Below are 21,166 nucleotides of genomic sequence, written 5' to 3' on the forward strand. Positions count from 1 at the left end.
CCAATACCCACTCTACCACGCCTTCTCCACCTCCCTCCTCTTTCCTTTGTCTCCTCAACATTAACACCGGGGACCCCCTCTGCCACCAAGCAGCTCTCCACCAGAACAAAGCCCAGGAACGCTTCAGCTTGTAGCCTCACACCCACCCTCCTGACCCTGAGTTAGATCAAAGGCATAAAGATGAAGGCCAGTTGGATACAATAACAGAAACAATTCCCGATATTTGTAGAATGCTTTATGTTAAAATTGTCACAGAACCAGTACAACTATAGCCCAAAAGGTCCCGATTTAAGTGGATACTTAATAGTTTCATCACAGAGATAAAGTCAGAGCTAGGGTCTTGGCAAGGGCCCAGGGAAATCAAGGCCAATCCTATGTGCTCAAGCTCAAATTGAAATTCAAAAGAAAAATTCTATTCTTTTTTTTTTTAAAGAGATTTGAAATACTATGAGTATGCCCTCTTAACTGCTGATATGGAGGGCGATTTGATGTACCAAATTTGTAAAGTCCAGTTTATTAGATTTACAAAAGCTGTGTGTTTCTCAAGATTTTATTTATAAGGTTTGTAAGCTTGCCTAGTTAGGTATTTGAAATGTTCTAAAGAACTAAAGATATTAAATATACCATTTAATATATTTTTATATTTTTATTTAAAAAAATAAAAATAAATTGTAATGTAGGTGGAATTAAATGTTTATAAAAGTTAAAAAATTTTAATTTGTAAAACTTGAAGCTTACCTAACCATGAATTAAAGAAAAAGTACAAGTGCTCTCATGTTTATAGAAACATTTCTAGATGTGTAAATGAACTAGATATAAGTTTTGTCTAAAGGCTTACAAAATTGTGTGTGTGTGTGTGTGTGTGTTCTGTAATAGAGACAGAGAGAGGGACAGATAGGGACAGACAGACAGGGAAGGAGATGAGAAGCATCAATTCTTTGTTGTGGCACCTTAGTTGTTCATTGACAGCTTTCTCATATGTGCCTTGACTGGGGGCTACAGCAGAGCAAACGACACCTTGCTCAAGCCAGTGGACCTTGGGCTTCAAGCCAGCGACCTTTCGGCTCAAGTGTCCCAGTCTGATGCTCTATCCACTGCGCCACCACTTGGTCAGGCACAAACTTGGTTTTAAATAAACTTTAATAAATTCAACATTAATGAATACATAGAAAACTATATACTCTCTCAGACTTTTAAAAACCCAGTAACACATCAAAACTGTTAAAGCCCTTTCATGTGTATTATATGAAACTTCACTTGTGTGGGAGCTGAAAACGGGCAAGCGCGTCTTCTTCACTGTCCCCCAGCCCCGACTGCCCAGCCCAGCACACAGGAAGCCAGCCCCTCACACACCCCGCGTGTCCTGAATGAGCGCGCCCCACTTTACAGACAGGAAGTGGACATCCAGGGAACGAACACACAAAATCCTCAGAGGCAGGGCAGCAACTACCCTCATGTCTCCCCTAACTCAGAGCTCAGTGCTCCCAGCATTCCCTGCTGCTGTGGAGATGGTGGCAGCACGGAAGAGTAAGCCTTGGCTGGGCGCAGTCTTGAGGTAAGAGACAGAGAAGGAAATGGAGGCCGTTCCTGGCGGCCAGGTGCAGCTGTGGTGGTAAAGACTATGAATGACAGAGAGAGTACGGAGGCAGAACAAGTGACGCACAGGGGAACGCACCGGAGAATGGAACAGAATGCAGAGAGTGGGGAACAGAGGCTGCAGAGAGTTTGGGGAATAAGTAAAAAAGAGACAAGGCGAAAGGTGGAGATCCCAAGCTTCCTCGCAACACTGGTTTAAGAGAATGAGCTGGTCCACAAGTGCCTGGGGAACTGGCTAGGGAGGAGAGTGGCTCCGCAATGTTCACCCTGGCCCTGTACCAGGCACTCATGAATGAGCGCCGAAGGGGCGTGGCGGTTTGCAGGGACTGCTTCCACACCCAGGCCTGGTGCTTCCTGCGCTCTTCCCCCACAGCTACGTGTCACCCTCCTGGCAAGCTCCTGCCACTGCTAGTTAGATCCACAGAACATACTTCCCTCCCCTGAGTCCCAGCTTAGAGAACCAGGTGATAAGCCACTGTACCCTCCATGAAGACCAAGTTTTGAACATCATTACAGCTGACACAACTGTTCAAAATCTTCTGGAATCTGCACAAAGATCTTCAGGGCATTTTCTTAGAATGACCACAAAAGTTGAGCCTTCCTACCCTACCTTAGCTCTCTTGCGGGCTCACCAACCCAGGCTAAGCACAAATATAATATATATGAAGAGGACAGGTACGTACAAGTGTGACTAGATATAAAATCTGCTGAACAAAAAAAGTTCACCTGTGTCTGGTGTCTTGGTGTCTTGAGCTTGTATGAAAATGAGCCATTCCTCACTTACAAACGCAGAATGCTGATGGCAGCATCCTGAACCAGGGGCTGGACTCACCTAGAGAGGTCAGGCTCCCAGGACTGTCCAGTGTCTCGCTCTTGGCCAGACTCCCCGGTAACGAGTAGCTGCCGAGGGCTGAAGCAGCAGGCACCCCCTGTGTTGCTTTCAGGACGACCGCCATGTCCCAGAGCATGTTCTGACTCTAGAGACAGGCAGACACAGGCGGGTTTAGGAGAGGCTGGTCGCTGGAGGGAGGGGTCAGCTATAATGAGAGCTTCTGAGGATGAGAATGTAAGTACCGATTCCTGGAAACCAGAAAACAAACCACCCCACCCCCAAATCACCAAACATTTAACAAAATATTTATTTTATTGACTTTAGAAGAGAGTAAGAAAGAGAGCAGACAAGAACATACCTGTTCCTGTATGTGCCCTGACTGGGGATTGAACCCGCAACCTCTGCGCTTTAGGACAATGCTCTAACCAACTGAGCTATCTGGCCAGGGCAAACAAACAAAAAAGGAAATGGAAGCCAAGGCAGCCAGTCTTTCCTAATGCCCGAGACGGTCAGGCAGAGGAGCAAGCCTGCCCTTCTCCCGATCACGTGGGTTTCACTTCACTGCGCACTCTAGCACCCAGCCCTAACTCACCACTGAGTGTATTCGAGACAAGAGAGCACATGGGGCGACTCTTCACAGCAGAATTTCCTGAGGTCTAAAGATCCAGATCATATTATCACTGGGACCCTCATCTGGCTAATGGTAGTAAGGGGTGTGTTTAAAAAACACAAGGACCACGGTATCGTGTACAGCCTTACTACTCAAAGTGTGGTCTGCATTGAAAAGAATGTGGTCACCATCACCTGGGACCTTGTGAGAAATGCAGAATCCCCAGATCTTCTGAATCAGAATCTGCATTTTAACAAGACCCCGCCACAGTGATTTCTATGCATATTCAAGTTTAAGTCCTGGCTGGACGGCTTGGTTGGTTAGAGCACCATCCCGAAGCACAGAGGTTGCCGGTTTGATCCCCAGACACATACAGGAAATGATTGATGTTCCTCTCTCGCTCTCTCTCTCTCTCTCTAAAACCAATAAAATGAACATTTAAAGTTTGAGAAACACAGGTCAGACTTATCAAATCCTGACTGGAATCACCTAAAAAGGTTTTAAAACTACAAAAGTCTGGATACCGACTTTTGTAATGGAATACCCCACCCCCAGATACCGATTTTTAAATGGAATGAGGTCTGGCATGGGAGTCAGTTTTATAAAAGGCTCTCCAGGTACTTCTGGGTAGCAGAGTTTGAGAACTCTGGGTTATAAAATACTAAGTGTTAGGTCATCAGATGAGAATGTTCCTATTATAGTCCAAAGGAGGAAAGGCCAGAGCCCTAGCTAAGAGACAAGACTTCAGGCGTGGCACGAGGGACACATCCCCTCTGAAACCACAGGGATCCTTCCCCCTCATCCCTCCCTGAACATCAGTTACCTTGTCCTCGCGTTCTGCCCAATCCAGGCCTCTCTGAGGATCCTCTCCCGCAGCCCAGACTCTGATGTTCTCAGAGTACACCTGTTGGCTGGATGCCTGACCTAGGAAGTTTTCTTCCTCTTCCTCCTCCTTTTTCACTGTCACTGGGCCCCAAGGGGCCAGAGCCATGGCCTCTCTCAAATCCGCAGTCATCTTCTGTGCTCAACAGAACTCTTATAGCTGGGGGCTGCCCAGCAGAGGTCAAGCCCCATCTAATCCAAGTTTTACAAGTTTCTTCTTGAGTTTCTTCCCACGGCTAGGATGAGTAATGCCTACAAAGAAGGCAGAAAACACTGTTAGCACCGAGCAGAGGTTTGCCTGGCTTGCCTCTAAGGCCCACTGGCCAGTTTCAACAGTGCCTGGACAGTGGCCACTGCAGCCCTGAGTCTGTTCCACTCCTCACTCATGGGATGGAAGGGGCTGGATTGTATACATGTAATTTGTCCCCATATTAATTACATTACAAACATCTTTTTATATGTCCATTGATTTTTCTGACTATAAAATACATTTTTATTGAAAAAGCTTGAAAAATACAAAAAATGATTAAGAAAAATCACCAGATCCATCTCCAAAGAAATAACCACTGTGTACCACAGAATATATTATTTCTCCTTTTTTTTTTTAGAATATATTCTTTTAAGGGAAAACTTCTAACCATACTGCCAATGATGACTTAAACTTTTTGTTTTTAACTATGGAGATTCGTATTTTCACAATTATCTTTTTTTTTTCTTTTTTAAAAGCAGGGACATTAAAACACAAACATTTTAGTGCCAAAGGTAAATGACAGCATAAACAAAAGAATCCAAGGAAAAGACTGGGAGGCTACACACCAATATGTTGTGAGTGGTTTCTGCTGGGTAATGTGATTGTTCAATTTTTACATTTTCCATTTCTTCCAAATGAGTATTACTCTCAAAATAAAAAAGATTTTTTCATGCCACCATTCTTCACACTTATCATTTTTAATAGCTGCACAATAACCTATGGTGTTATCATTCTCTTTTAAAAGTACAGAAATATATAGAATTAACTATGTCCTACACACACAGAGTAACCATAAGTCTTTTCTCTGCATTGCCATACATATATGTACACCTTCACAAATATTATTTTTCCAAAACATATTAGATCATACATGTATATTGTTCTGCAATCTGCAGTTTGTTCTTTGAACTCAGTTTTCATATTGCACAATAGTCTAGTTGTCTTAGGTAGATGTTTCAATATAAGTACATTTAGAGCTACACATTCTGGCATGGTACTCTCAATTATAGCTCTAATTTATTTACTCAACCATCTCTTATTAATAAAACCATTGTTTTAGTAAAAGTGTTATTTTTTTCCTTTTTTTTGACAGAGACAGAGAGAGTAAGAGAGAGGGACATATAGGGACAGACAGGCAGGAAGGGAGAGAGATGAGATTCATCAATTTTTCGTTGCACCTCCTTAGTTGTTCAGTGATTACTTTCTCATATGTGCCTTGATGGGGGAGGGGAGAGCATTATAGCAGAGCACGTGACCCCTTGCTTAAGCCAACGACTATGGGGTCATTTCTATGATCCCATGCTCAAGCCAGCGACCCCGCAGCTCAGGTTGATGCGACCTCGGGGTTTCCAAGCTGGGTCTTCCGCGCCCCAGTCCAACCCTCTATCCACTGTGCCACCACAGGGTCAGGCTCCAGTTATTTCTAAATAATAATTAATGTTTTTCTTTCTGTGCAAAGAGAATAAGCGGATTGCTGGTTGAAAGATTTGTACGGCTGACTTGCACTGTCAAACCGCTTTCCAAAAGGAATACGCCAAGTTAGCCCACCAACGTAACAGTACATAGCCAAGCCAGCAGGTTGTTTTTAAATTTGTGTGATAAAATTATCCTGACATTTTTGTTGATTATGAAGAGAATGAGAAATTCCTATTCCCCTTTAGATGCTTTGCTAGGAAAAAAAATGCTAAAATTTACTAACTCTCCTTTTGTTGCTACTTAAGTGATCACATGCTTTTTTTCGTGTTAACTTACTGACACCTTACTGCATACACTGTATTTCTTGAGTAATGCAGTATTTTCATTCCTGCAACAAATCTTAGTTCTGTAGAATTATTCATCCCTTGAATAGCTGAATTCCACCAGGTAGGAAGACCCTTAACACTCGTTTCACCTGTGAAACGCAAGATCGGCTAATGAGAGTACGGTCATCAGACTGCCGATCAAACTCAAACCGGCCTCCAGCCCTAGACTGCACGGAGTCCCCTGTCAAGGACTTCCCTTTCCACGTCCTTTCCTATTTCCAGACGTACAACCCACCTCCTCCACCTCCAGGCCCCACCCAGCTCTGTTCCCGGGGTAAGCCTGCCTCCTGCGGAGGTCCGTGTCCAACCTCCCCCCGGACAGTCCCTCTGGAGGCGACAGCCGGGTTCCCGAAGTGGTGGGGAGCGGAACCACCCCGGGAAAGAACTGAGGTCCCTGAGGGTAGGACGCACCGGACCTCCACAGAGACCGCCGCTCCCGCGGCCCCGATGTTCGCGCCCACCCCCGCCAACCTCGCTCACCGTGCGCGGTGGAGAGGCCCGGCCAGAGCTCTCGGGCTTTGGGGCAGAATGCCGGGAGGCCGGGACCTCTAAACCTAACGGCGCGAGAACAATGACCGGACAGGAAGTGCCTGGGGATGGGCTTCCGGCTCCCCAAGTCGCCAGGCCAGCCTCTCTAGGAATGTCGGAGGTGCTCTCCTCTCGATGGGTGACCAATATCACTCCGGTAAGGGATGGGAGAAGTGCTCGAAAGGAGGGTGCAGGTAGACGGTGGCGCTGGGCCTCGGGGAGGGGGCATCCCAGGCTGTACAGGGGCAGTTAAGCGAGGCGAGCACTTAGGAGCCCGAAGCTACAAAGCATTAATCCGCAGAAAGCCCTGATAATTTTGCTTCAAGTGTTTTATTTTGAAAAATATCAAACGGTACAGAAAAGTTGAACGGTACAATGAATACCTGTATCCTCCAAATGGACTCAACTATCAACACATTGCTACGTTTGCTTTATACTATACATACTGAAAAAGACGTTTTTTAAAGTTGTAAACATCAAAACACTTCATTCCAAATACTTCAATGTTCATCCTTTAGTAAGAATATTCTCCAAACACCATCATAACCAAGTACGAAAATTAACAATTCCCTAATATCACCTAATATACAGTTATAGTCAGATTTTCCCAACTGTCTTAAAATATATATTTCATAATTTTGTTTTTCCAAATCCATTTCAGACTCTGCATCTAATTATGGCTTTTAGTCTTTCTTTGTATTGAATTTGTAGATCCACAGGAAGTTGCAAAGATAATACCCTTCACCTAGATTCCCCCATAATTATATAAAAATCAGAAAATCAGCACTGGTACAATGCGTGTGTATATGTCATTTTCTCACATGGATAGACTTGTGTAACCACCACAATCAAGATACACAGTTGTTCTAACACCACAAAGACCTCCCAGAACTACCCCTCCCGGTCCTGCTCCCTCCCACCAGCCCCATTGTCTGGCAACCATTGATGGTTCTCACTTCTATAGTTTTGTCAGTTTAGAAAATTATATAAATGGAATCATATGCTCCCTGACCTTCTGAGATTGGATTGTTTCACTCAGCATAATTCTATTGAAATTCAGTTGAGTCATTGCAGGTATCAAAACATCATTCCAATTTATTGCAGAGTAGTAAGTATTCCTTGATACACACACACACACACACGTTTGTTTTACCCACCCACTGAGGATATTTGGGTTGCTTACAAATTTTGATTACGAATAAAACTGCTATGAACAGTCATATACAGATTTTTGTGTGAACCTAAGTTTTCATTTCTCTGGGATAAATGCTCCAAGTGCAAATACAGGGAAGAAACTGCCAAACTATTTTCCAGAATGGCTGCCATTTACCATGCCTAGCAAATAGGAGATCCAGTTTCTCCATAGCCTTGCCAGCAATTGGTGGTGTTTTTTTAAAGCTATTCTATGCAGTTATTTTAACTTGCATTTCCCTAATGGCTAATGATGTTGAACATCTTTTCATTTATTCGCCGTCTATACTTTGGTGAAATGTCTGTGATTTTTGCTCATTTCCTAATTAAATCTATTATTGAGTTGGAGAAGTCTTTATATAGTCTAGACACAAATGCTATTGGGATATATGACTTGTAAATATTTTCTCATCATCTATAATGTCTTTTCATCCTCTTAGAAGTCTTTTAAAGAACAAATCATTTTAATTTGATGAGATCTAGTTTATCATTTCTTTCTTTTATGGAGCATGTTTTTTATATAAATCTAAGAACTCTTTGCTTGGTCTTAGTTTCTGATACATACATATATATATATATATATATATATATATATATATATATCTCTCCAGCAACACTTGCTGAAAATGCCCTCCTCTACTGAATTCCTTTTGCATCTTTGTCAAAAAGCAACTAGGCATTTGTGACTCTATTCCTGGCTTAGCATCTCATGGCTCCTTAGTATCTTTTTTTTTCTTTAGTATCTCTTAAAAAATTTCTCCACTGATATGAGAGAGAGAAGCATCAATTCCTTGTTTCATAGTTATATACTCATTGACTGCTTCTTGAACGTGCCCTGACTGGGGTCACACATGCGACCTCTGGCGCGATAGGTCAACGCTTTATCCACTGAACAACCCAGCCAGGGCCTCTTTAATATTTTAAAAACAGCCTCCTTATCCATTTTTATACCTTTTACTATGTTAAATTCCATACTTATATAAAAGCAGAGAACACTATAATGAACTCTCAATACTCATCTACCTTCAAAGATGATCACCCCTCCCCTTTTCATCAACTTTTTGAAGAATCCAGTGCAGTTTTCTTTTATTGTGTGTGTGTGTGACAGAGACACAGAGAGAGGGCCAGATAGGAACAGACAGACAGGAAGGGAGATGAGAAGCATCACTTCTTCATTGTGGCTCCTTGGTTATTCATTGATTGCTTTCTCCTATGTGCCTTGACCAGGGCGGCTTCAGCATAGCAAGTGACCCATTGCTCAAGCCAGTGACTGTGGGCTCAAGCCAGCAACCTTGGGCTTCAAGCCAGAGACCTTTGGGCTCAATCCGGCAACCATGGGGTCATGTCTATGATCCCATGCTCAAGCCAGTGACCTGTGCTCAAGCTGGATGGGCTTGTGCTCAAGCTGGATGGGCTTGTGCTCAAGCCAGATGAGCCTGTGCTCAAGCCAGCAACCTCGGGGTTGCAAACCCGAGTCCTCTGCATCCCAGTCCCATGCTCTATCCACTGCACCACTACCTGGTCAGATGATCCAGTGCAGTTTTCTTATACAATATCTCACATTCTGTATTTGTTTCTCATGGTGTCATTTATATTGCTCTTCTGCCTCCTGCATTTCCTGTAAACTGGCAGTAGTATCTAAGAAGCTTGATGAATTCAGGTTATACTTTTGGTTTTTTGCATCCCATCAGGAGGTACATTATGTAGGTTGTTTCAGCCTTAGTGATGTTGCATTGTATTTGTCTAGCTCTCTCCATTGTTTTTGGGTTTTTTTGAGAGAAGGGAGGGGTGAAGAAACATCAAATAAGTGTTGTTCCACTTATTTACGCATTCACTGATTGATTCTCCTATGTACTCTGACCAAGGATCGAACCTGCAACCTTGGCATTTGGGACAAGGCTCCAATCAACTGAGCCACCTGGCCCAAACCTCTCCATTGTTAAAAGTACATCTTTCCCTTTGTAATTACTACATAATCTAGGGTGATTCTTCTGCAGCATGGCTATAAAGCAATTTTATATTCATTACCTCATAACAACTTTGTGAGGTAGATAATATTCCTCTGTTTAACAGAGGAGGAAATTAAGGCTCCAAGAAATAAAGGCATTTGTCCATGGAAAGTTGCAGCACACTACTCATAACCAGGCCTTAAGACTTTTAACCTCGGGCCCTTTCCAGTTTTCACTCTTCGGTACCTTTCATTCTGAGGAACCAGCCCTCAAGAAACTTTGGAGTTGAATTAATACTTAGTATAATCAATTCAACACTACTAGTATTAGAAAACACAATTCTGATATTAAGGTATTAGTAGTCCAGCTGCAGAATTGGAGTTTTGAGAATACAACATATAATTATCAACCCAAGAATACAGGTTGAATTAAATTTATAAAAGCACAAAGGGAAGAAAGACTGAGTGGTTGGTTTACAGGGAATGATGGCCTGACTCCCCAGATGTTGACTCTGAATTGGTTTAATTAGAGCCTGAAGGGCTTGGCTCTGTGTGAAAAATTTATGCAGTTGAGTGCTGGGACAGAGTGTTGTTTCTTCAGTAACAAGTGATGTCAGCAATGATAAAGATGTTCATTAGAACTGAGAATGACATGACAGGGATAGTCAGCTCAAGGGTTGGGGTTAAGGACTTTTCCCTAAGAACAAGGTAAGCAACACGGGACTGGCCTTCCATTCTGACATTCTACATCCACTAGCTTCCAATTCCAAGGCTGAAAGGTTGATTTACCTTGGCATCAGTGTTAACATCCGGACATACTATTTTTCCACAATAAGGCAACACTTTTACATAAAAACAAACTAGTCATATTATCTATTAACTCCCTAACCATTTTTTTAAGCTGTATTTTTAAAGTTTTCTTAGAGTGATAAATTCCAGTTAGCTATCCATCACACTACATCTTACTATAAAAATCAGTTTACACTTCACCTTACTATAAAAATGAATACCTTTTGAGGTTCACATAGTCTGAGTATTAATGAACAAACATTACATTATGCAATGCTCTAGATTTTGACTATACCATTTTTATCCAACCCTACTGACAACTAAATTATCTCATGAAGTACTTTCACAAAGATCCTCTCACGTAATCCTGACAATCCTGCGAGGTAGGCATCGTGTCAATGTTTGACTGACAGGGAAACAGAGGCTTAGATGCTGACTTAATAACCATACACAGCTAGTAAGAGAAAGTGCCAGGACCTACACCCAGGTCCTCCGGTTCCGAACCCAGTGCTCTTCTTAAATTGTCCTCAAACAGCAGAAACTTGCCACCAGCTCCATGTCTGACATGTTTCAATCATACTGTCTATATACTTTCTGCAGCAGTGATTCTACCTTGAAAATGTGTAATATACGCATTTTCAGAAACAATTTCCACTTTTTAATACAAAAGTATTTTTGCTATTGCTTACAACATCATCATTACATCTTGCAAGACATAAACCCAGTTTCGTCAGAATCCTCAATTACTGCAAGGTCTCTTTCTGGGACATAACAAATGGTCTAGGACACGGTATCCCTCAACTAGAATTGAGTTCATTGTGTTTATTTTTTCAGTGATTCCAAGTAGAATTTGTAGTCTTGAAAGTTTAGAATAACTTTCTTCCACATGCAACTCCCTTAAATATACAAGAGGCAATCATGATTTTTTTTTTTTCCTTACAAGAACCATACTGCTATTTCTTCAACAGTTACTTAAATAGACAGGAATTCTACTCCAGTTTAAACATAACACCAGATTTTCTGAATCTCTATCTTGGGCTCAGATCATCGGCATTTTGAAGCCAAGAGAATTCTTCCATGGTATGGATTTTTGGTTGAAAATGAAGGTTTGAAGTCCGAGAGAATTCTTTTTCAGACTCATCACATTCACAGAATTTCTCATCTGTATGAATTTTCTGATGCACAGTAAGGTTTTTTCGTTGCCTAAAAACTTTACCACAGTCATTACACCCATATGGTTTCTCCCCTGTGTGGATTCTCTGGTGGCCAACTAAATTCCTCTTAGAAGTAAAAGATTTTCTACACTTCTCACACTCATATGGTTTTTCTCCAGTGTGCATTCTCTGATGTACAACAAGGTTTTTATTCTGACTGAAGTCTTTTCCACACTCATTACATTTATAAGGTTTCTCGCCAGTATGGATTCTTTGATGTACCATAAGATTTCTACTAGAGGTAAGGACTTTTCTACAAATATGACATTCATAGGTTTTCTCTCCACTATGAATTCTTTGATGTTCAATTAGGTTTCTATTATAAGTAAAGCCTTTCCCACACTCATTACATGCATAGGGCTTCTCGCCAGTGTGGATTCTCTGATGGGCTATAAGGTTTGAGCGGTAACTGAAGACTTTCCCACAGTCACTGCATTTGTAAGATTTTTCCCTTGTGTGAATCCTCTGATGCCCAATGAGGCTTTTCTTCAGAATGAAGCATTTGCCACACTCATTACACTCATAGGGTTTCTCCCCACTGTGGATTCTCTTATGTTCAATGAGGTTTCTGTTAGAACTGAAAGCTCTTCCACACTCACGGCATTCAAAGGGCTTTTCTCCAGTGTGGATTCTCCGATGTACCAGCAGGCTTGAATTGTAATTGAAAGCCTTCCCACAATCTTCACACTTGTAAGCTTTTTCCTGTGTGTGGAGTTTCTGGTGGACCATGAAACTCTTGCTCATAATGAAGGTTTTCCCACACTCACGACATTCATATGGCTTCTCCCCGTTGTGGAGTCTCTCGTGGTCAATCAGGTTTCTGTTAGAACCAAAGACCTTGCCACAATCTTTACATTCATAGAGATTCTCTCCAGTATGGAACCTCTGATGTAAAATGAGGCTTTTCTTTAGAATGAAAACTTTCCCACATTCGTTACATTCATAAGGCTTCTCCCCATTGTGGAGTCTCTGGTGGTCAAAAAGGTAAGCGCTCTGAGTGAAGGCTTTCCCGCACTCAGTGCATTTGTAAGGCTTCTCTCTGCTGTGCATCCTCTTATGGTCAATGAGGTTTGACTTAGAATTGAAAATCTTCCCACATTTTTTACAACAAAAGGTCTTCTTTTCTGTGTGGACTCTCTGGTGTAAAAGGAGGCTTTTGCTTCGAATGAAAACTTTCCCACATTCTTTACATTTGTACGGGTTCTCTGCACTGTGGAGTCGCTGGTGGTCAACAAGGTAAGTGGTTTGGGCAAAGGTTTTTCCACATTCATCACATTTATAGGGCTTTTCCCCAGAGTGGATTCTCTGGTGCAGAATGAGGCTCTTCTTCAGGATGAAAGCTTTCTGACACTTGTTACATGTATAAGGTTCTTCCCCTTTGTGGAGCCTCTGATGGTCAATGAGGTAAGCGTTCTGAGAGAAAACTTTCCCACACTCATTACATTTATAGGGTCTCTCCCCAGAGTGGCGTCTTAGATGTATAATAAGGCCTGAGTGCCTGTAGAAGCCCTTTCCGCACTCCTTACATTTATAAGGCTTCTCCCCAGTGTGGATTCTCTGATGGTTTAAAAGGTAAGCACTCTGAGAGAAGGCTTTCCCGCATTCGTTACACTCATAAGGTTTCTCCCCAGAGTGGTTCCGTAAATGCATTAGAAGGCTTGAGCGCTGAATAAAGCCTTTTCCACACTCCTTACATTTATGAGGTTTCTCGCCAGTGTGGATTCTCCGGTGGTTTATAAGATGAGAGATTTTATTGAAATGTTTACAACATATATCGCATTTATAAAACTTTTTCCCTTCAATACCTATGAAACTTTCAGAAAGAGCAGAACCTAAAGTCAAGCTTTCTCCAAATTCCTTCCCGCTTTGGCCCCGTGTTTCTGGCAGAGTTCGTTTCCTCTTGTCTCGTTCAAGGAGGGAACCTTTCTTCGATGTATCTCTTTCACTTGTTTCATTTCCCCACTGACTTGCCAAAACATGCCATTCACATTCTTTCTCAAAGTCAAGGACCTGGGGAATACCTCCTTGAAGTCTTTTTGATGTTCCTTTCTGAGAGTCTGCTCTTTGAGATACGCTTGACTTTGAAGTCACCTCCTCATTCTCAGTCATGTTCTCCCATTCTGGTAAAAAGAATTAAAATTTCAAATGTTACCAAGTCCCTGTATTAGTGAGAATAAAATCTTTTTTTAATTCATTTTTTTAGAGCAGGGAGAGAGAGAAAGGGAGAGAGAGGGAGAGAGAGGGAGAGGGAGGGAGGAGGAGGGAAAGGGAGAGAGAGGGAAAGAGAAGCAGAGACAGGGGGAAGGGGAGGGGGAGGGAGAGAGAGAGGGAGGAAGGAAGGAAAAAAGGAAGGAAGGAAGGAAGGAAAGAAGGAAGGAAGGAAGGAAGGAAGGAAGGAAGGAAAAGAAAGAGAGAGAGAGAAGAAAGGAAGGAAGGGAGGGAGGGAGGGAGGGAGGGAGAGAGAAAGGAAAGGAAAGGAAAGGAAAGGAAAGGAAAGGAAAGGAAAGGAAAGGAAAGGAAAGGAAAGGAAAGGAAAGGAAAGGAAAGGAAAGGAAAGGAAAGGAGGAAGGAAGGAAGGAAGGAAGGAAGGAAGGAAGGAAGGAAGGAAGGAAGGAAGGAAGGAAGGAAAGAAAGAAAGAAAGAAAGAAAGAAAGAAAGAAAGAAAGAAAGAAAGAAAGAAAGAAAGAAAGAAAGAAAGAAAGAAAGAAAGAAAAGGGGGAGGAGCAGGAAGCATCAACTCCCATACGTGCCTTGACTAGGCAAGCCCCGGGTTTTGAACCAGTGAGCTCAGCATTCCAGGTCGACGCTTTATCCACTGCGCCACCACAGGTCAAGCAGAATAAAATCTTCAAATGGCTTTAAAGCTAGAAAGATACATTTTTATATGCATACAAAACGGAGAAACTTTTCATTAAATGAAGGTACAGAGCAGAATGCTACAGAGATGGACTGCTATAAATAGATTAACACAGAACTCACTCTGTGATACAGCTAACACTTTGCCTTCAGGCGCAGATGGAAAACAGAAATGATGTTGACAAAGTACATACAAGGAAGAATGAGAGGAGAACATGGGGTTTTATATAGGTGGTTCAGACCTGGGGATCAGGAAGTGGGATGGAACAAAAATAATTTGGCTTATAAAAAGAATTTCTTTTTATTTCTTCATGCTAGGAAGATAGGAACTCATAAAAAAGGAAAATATACCTAAGGACTCTAAAAGGCAATCTTTAATTTTGAAGAGTCAAGTGCATAACTATTTTTAATTACTTGAAAGCAATTAAACTACAGAAAAAGAAATCCTTTAAAAAGCAACTTAATGCTTAGAATTCATCTATTAATTCCTACTATTCCTTTTAAAATTGAGAAATGCACATTTTAAAATTCATTTCACAACCTGTGGTGGCGCAGTGGATAAAGCCTCAACCTAGAATGCTGAGGTCTCCAGTTTGAAACCCAGGGCTTGCTGGTCAAGGCACGTATGGAAGTTGATGCTTCCTGCTCTCTCCATCTTTCTTTCGTCTCTCTCTCCTCTCTAAAATGAATAAATATAATAATTTAAAAAAATAAAAATTTAAAAAAATAAATAAAATTCATTTCACAAAAAAGAGATAGAGAATGAAAAGAAAAAATAGAAAAGAGAGATTAAAAATTATATAAACATCTAGACAATGTTAAGGCTGACCTATTTAACCTCCAAGATCTCTTTGAACTCTAACATTCTCAAATATTTTAAAATGTAAAATTATTATTATTTTTTAAATGTTTCTGGCCTACTCTGTAGTGGTGTAGTGGCTAGAGCATCTACCTGGAATGTTGATGTCACAGGTTTGAAACCTTGGGCTTGCCCAGTCAAGGCACATATGACAAGCAATCAATTAACAACTAAAGTGAAGCAACTATGAGTTGATATTTAGCATTCTTCCCAACTCTCTCTTCTTTCTCTGTAAAATTAATAAAGGAAATCTTTAGTCTGACCTGTGGTGGTGTAGTGGATAGTGTCAACCTGGAATGTTGAGGTCACCGGGTCAAAACCCTGGGCTTACCCAGTCAAGGCACATATGAGAAGCAACTGCTTTTCACTTATTCCCCCTTCTCTCTCTTTATTTCCTCTCTCTAAATCAATAAACCTTAAAAAGAATCTTTAAAAATAATAAAAAGCTTGGCCAGGAGGTGGTGCAGTGGATAGTGTCAGCCTGGGATGCTGAGGACCCAGGTTCAAAGCCCGAGATCGCCAGCCTGAGTGAGGGCTCATTCAGCTTGAGCATGGGCTCACCAGCTTGCGCGTGGGATCATAGACATGACCCCATGGTCACTGGCTTAAAGCCCAAGGTCGCTAACTTGAGTCCAAGGTTGCTGGCTTGAGAAAGGGGTCACTGGCTCTGCAGGAGAGCCCGGTCAAGGCACATATGAGAAAGCAACCAATAAACAACTAAGACGCCACAACTTTGAGTTGATGTTTCTCATCTCTCCCTTCCTCTCTCTTGTCTCTCTCGCTAAAAATACATACATACATACATACATACATACATACATACATACACACACACACAGGAAGGACATGAATAAGAGTAAAATGACCAATAAATATGTGCAAAGATTTCAACCACATTAATAATCAAAGAAATGAAAAACAAACATAAGGTAGTACTCTTCCTCTACCCAACAGAGGTTTCAAACACTGACCACACAATAAGTGCATACAGGAAAATAGGCCCTCTAGTGCTCTTTTCATGAGAATAAAAAGTGGTACCATTAACAGGAAGCAGTTTGGTAATACAGTATCAAAACAAAATCTACAGAACATTTGACCCACCATTACCATAGCTAAGATATTAAAAGACATAGTCTCGTAAGTATAAATATATATGGTATAAGTTACTATGAACAATAAAATAAATTTCTAATGTTGCTGGGTGTAAAATTAACATACAAAAATGTAATATTTTCATCTATGCTAAGAATAGTAAATTAAAAACATCAGAAAAGATTCCAATTCCAAAGAATCAATGAAACCAGAAACATACAAAGGCAGCACTGGACAAATGGAATGGCATGCAGTGTTCTTGAACAGAAATTCAGTATCATAAAGTTGTCAATCTTAAGCATGATACAGACAGTCGAATTCTATGCAGCCATTTAAACTGATATACTTCGCCTCATTTATTCTTTCTGCATTCATCTCCCAAACTAAGTAGGCTACTTAATGACAGAATCACATCATTCCCACAGTTGCCACCATATGATAGATGTTTAATGTTTGCTGGAAGCACAAAGAGCTAATATATTTTTTAAGTACTCTTACTTTATTACTAATCAAAGAACTCCAGTTGGGAATAAATAGATACTGTAACTTTAAAAAACTGTATTGGCAACAATTTAAACGTGATTACTCAGCACCAATGAAAGCAGAGCAAAAGGAGCACTCTTCTGCACCACTGGTAAGTACAGGGAGCATGGCGACCACTATGGAAAGCTGTCAGGCAGTACGAGCAAGAGCCTTAAAATAATGTAGGCCCTGGCCGGTGGTTCGGTGGATAGAGTGGTGCATAGAGCATCCGCATGGTGTACAGATGTCCCTGGTTCAATTCCCGGTCAGGGCACACAGAAGAGACCATCAGCTCTCTCCCCCTCCCTCTTCTCTCCCTCTTCACCTTCGGCAGCCAGTGGCTTAACAGGTCCCACCGTGGCCCCGGGCGCTAAGGATAGCTTGGTTGTTCCCAGAGTGTCAGCCTCAGGTGCCAATAATAGCTCAGTATTAGAGCCTCAGCTCCAGAGGGGGTTGCCGGGTAGATCCCAGTTGGGGTGCATACAGGAGTCTGTCTCTCTATCTCCCCTCCTCTCACTTAAAAAATAAATAAATAAACAAAAAACATTTTAAACACTTAGGCCTAGTAATCCTACTTCTAGAAAATAATGAGAAATACAGAAAGGCCTTAGGCACAGAAATAGATGGTTATTATAGTAATCATCTAAAGTAAGAAAATGGGTAACTGAATTAAGCACAAATTATGTAGCCAATATAGATAATTGTAAAGAATTTATAATAATATGGGTGAGGAGAACATAGGAAGGCAAGCTTTAAAACTGTATACACACATACTCATATAAACACACTTAAAAGAATGTAAAAAAATCTCAAATACAAGAAATAAAACAAGTAATACATGAAAAGTTTGATAGTTGTCTACAAATAGTGACTTTAAGGAAGTTTCTTCCTTTTTTCTAACATTCGGTTTTTCAAAATAAGTATATACTACTTTCATAATCAGAAGATGAACAAAAGCTAATGAAATAAAGGTAAGATTATGGGAAGAAAGGGTCCTTACCTAGGGAGGTCACGTTTCCATAATTCTCCAGCATCACATCCCAGTACAAGGCCCTCTGAATCGGGCCCAGACATGCCCACTCCTCTGCAGTGAAGCATACTGATACCTCCTCAAACATCACCAACTCCTGAAATAAAGGTATGTGTGTGGTTACCCGGGAGCTCCCCTGAAGGATTCCGTTCACACTGTGAGATCATGAGGTGGGCAAGGGATCTCAGGGAGACGTAAGGAGGCCCCATGTAAAGTCTGCCTTCTAATAGCATGGACCCTGATTGAGAGACGGGACCTGGACACCAAGCGCCAGCGTGACAGAGGGCACTTGAGCCACAATCAGGTGGCAGTGATGGGGTCTTAGAAAGGAAGAAGGATGGAAACCTCACCTGGGGCTGGGCCGTTAGGAGCATGAGTGCCATTAACTGATTTCTTGGGTTCTCTTCCTGGGAAAGGGCAGAAGCTTCAGGGGCAGGAGAATCTGAGGATGGAAGAAAAGCTATATTGAGATCTCTGCTGTTCCTGCCCACTGCTCCAAGTCCAGTATATTCTACAACCAAGGAAGTCAGAAAGACCCAGAACTCTCATGTCTAAACTTATCATGTTAATGATGGCTATAAAATGACCTACAAACCTTTTATGAGTGACCCCCATATGCAGGGCTGGAATAACACTAAGAACATTAACAGGAGTGGATAAAAGGTCAGAGACCCAGAAAAGGACAAGAGGGAGAACAGAAAAAACTTGTTACCATAAGGAATTCATATAGAGCAGGCATCCCCAAACTACGGCCCGCAGGCCGCATGTGGCCCCCTGAGGCCATTTATCCAGCCCCCCTCTCTGCTGCACTTCCGGAAGGGGCACCTCTTTCATTGGTGGTCAGTGAGAGGAGCACTGTATGTGGCGGCCCTCCAACGGTCTGAGGGACAGTGAACTGGCCCCCTGTGTAAGAAGTTTGGGGACCCCTGATATAGAGGCAGGAGAGGAAGCAGCTCTCTAGGAGTAGAGGGATAAGCCACTGAAGGGCCCAAGAAAAGAAGGGAAATCCAAAGCCAGGGCTACTACGTAAGTACCGTGTTGAGGGTCCTGGAAGCTGAACACCACGGGGTCGGTGAGAGGACTTGGGTGATTTTCAGCTGACAGCTGGCTACCAGTGTGAGGAGCCGCTGCCCCTGGAGTGCTCACGCCCTCCTGGAGCGTGTCCTGGTTCTGGACAAGGATGGGAACCTGGGAACAGACAAAACCAAATAAGCTGGCTCTTCTCGTACCTTCAGAAAATGGACTCACCTAACCACTGTGGACCTCTTTCTGCCCATAATCTAGAACTGTGAGATCAGAGACACCCACCTCAAAGTATGAAGCATCAAAACAGCAGTAAAACTTTGCCTTGAAAACAATGCCCCACTCACGGCACTGGCGACCTCTCCCAGAGGAGACGGAACAGAACGGTGCCAACAAGCCAGACCTGGGTGTGGGTTCAGGAGGGAATGGGAAGTGACAAGCAATAATTAAAAGCATGTGTTTTAGCTTCAGACCTAATTTTAGATAAGACCTGGTTCAAAACACTCCTCTACTTATTCACCCCTTGCCTTATCCCTTCTTGCTTCAGTAGAAGGAAAAGCAGAGCAGGAGTCTAAACACGTGGTTTGCTGCTAGCTAGACGTGTGACCTAAGGCCATCCAGTGAACCCTTCTCTGCATCCACTTTTTTCTCTCTCATATGAGGAGGATGGCTTAATGATGTGCAATGAAATACACTGCTCTAAAGTCCTTCATTTTTAAGAGTAAAACAAGTCCATCTTTGGTGCCACTGCCAAGTTGGAAGTCTGTTTCAGACTTCTAGTAGAAATATTTCTAGTGGGCTACAGATTGACAGATACTTCACACACACTAGAAACTATGTTAAGATCCCAATTTAACAGTCAAGGATATAAAATCTTATCAGAAGCGAATATCTCAACCCAATCTTTTGGCTCAAAACCTCAAGTAGGGGCACACATGGCAAAGTCTCCCCAGATCTAGAAAGTTTCATTCTTATTCTCTCACCATCTTTTAACTCCAGGCTTACATCATCATTGCAGACAAAGAATACATCTGCTTCTGTTTAGAACACCTAGACTGCTCAGGTTCTTGAACCAAATTCAGCATTAGTAAGTGTCACCCAGGAGGACAGAATGCAGTCATGCCTTTGTGCTGATTCCGAATTGGGACCCAAGACGGCATTCACAAATTCATGTCCCTGAAAAGGTATTCTATGATCTGAACAGCTCGTGAACCTATTTTAATTAGCATCAGGGTTCCTAATGTGCTATTAAGTGCTAATGAAAATTACAGGCTTATCCTCCAGCCCAGCCTTCCCTGCCTCAATTTTCTCGTCTTTCCATCCCAAACTTGCCCTCTCCTGCTTTCTCACTTTTAGTCCTGGTCCATCGAGGTCTTTCTGCAGCTCCTCCACCAGGGCCACGGCCTCCTCGCCGCTTCCCGGGCGATGGATCTGCACCCAGGTCCGAATCTCGCCGGGCAGGATGCTCAGGAACTGCTCCAGCACCAGCAGCTCCAGGATCTGGGCCTTGGTGCGCGCTTCCGGCCGCAGCCACCGGCGACACAGCTCCCTGAGCCGGCTCAGCGCCTCCTGGGGTCCAGACGTCTGGTGGTACCGTAACTGTCTAAAGTGCAGGTGGGAGGTCTCCCAAACAGAGGAGCTGCTCCCTTGGAAGCTGGTTCCCCATTTCCAGGTATCATCCTTCCCTTTAACAAGACCCTCTTGTCTCAGAGCACTGTGGGCCCAATTTTCTCTTGTCATTGTCTTCATTTAATAAAGCTTCCTGTCCAGATCCCCTCAATCCTTGTTTGCCTTCTTCCTTAGAGCTTGGAGAACATCATCTACAAGACCCCAAAAAAATCATTATTAAAGTTCACTCAGTGAAACAACCAAGTTTTCCAGACCCCAGTCAGCTCCCAGCGATGAAGAGAACATCCCTGAATGCAAGGTTCCCGGCTCTCAGCAGTACATCCTTTGACAGAAGCCCCCTGCCAAGGCTCTGGGGATACTGACCCAAGTTAACCAGACCACTGCTAAAAGCAGATGTGAAATTCCTTCAGTCATTTTATTATAATTTTTTTTGAGACAGAAGACAGGAAGGAGAGAGATAAGAAGCATCAACTCATAGCTGCATCACTTTAGTTGTTCAATGATTGCTTCTCA

At 42.5% G+C, this 21,166-nt stretch overlaps 1 protein-coding gene across 7 annotated transcripts in view; it reads right to left on the reverse strand.

Annotated features, from left to right (window-relative positions):
- The window catches only part of LOC136382159 (zinc finger protein 197), a 75,190-nt gene that overhangs the window by 41,211 nt on the left and 12,813 nt on the right, over positions 1 to 21,166 (reverse strand). For 2 of the 7 annotated variants that reach the window (XM_066351125.1, XM_066351124.1), the window contains 5 exons: positions 20,375 to 20,844; positions 19,036 to 19,189; positions 18,352 to 18,443; positions 17,972 to 18,098; positions 10,113 to 13,762 (listed from right to left, as the gene is read on the reverse strand). In XM_066351125.1, coding sequence (XP_066207222.1) covers positions 11,457 to 13,762; positions 17,972 to 18,098; positions 18,352 to 18,443; positions 19,036 to 19,189; positions 20,375 to 20,773 — 3,078 coding nt within the window. In that variant the 5' untranslated portion in view covers positions 20,774 to 20,844 and the 3' untranslated portion in view covers positions 10,113 to 11,456. Of the gene's footprint in view, positions 1 to 2,428; positions 2,574 to 3,861; positions 4,173 to 5,922; positions 6,062 to 6,452; positions 6,552 to 10,112; positions 13,763 to 14,398; positions 14,507 to 17,971; positions 18,099 to 18,351; positions 18,444 to 19,035; positions 19,190 to 20,374; positions 20,845 to 21,166 lie in introns of those variants that run through there. The other 5 variants (XM_066351140.1, XM_066351139.1, XM_066351129.1 and 2 more) reach the window with 5 other exon arrangements.

The sequence above is a fragment of the Saccopteryx leptura genome, chromosome 10 (genome assembly GCF_036850995.1).
Source record: "Saccopteryx leptura isolate mSacLep1 chromosome 10, mSacLep1_pri_phased_curated, whole genome shotgun sequence".
Taxonomy (NCBI): domain Eukaryota; kingdom Metazoa; phylum Chordata; class Mammalia; order Chiroptera; family Emballonuridae; genus Saccopteryx; species Saccopteryx leptura.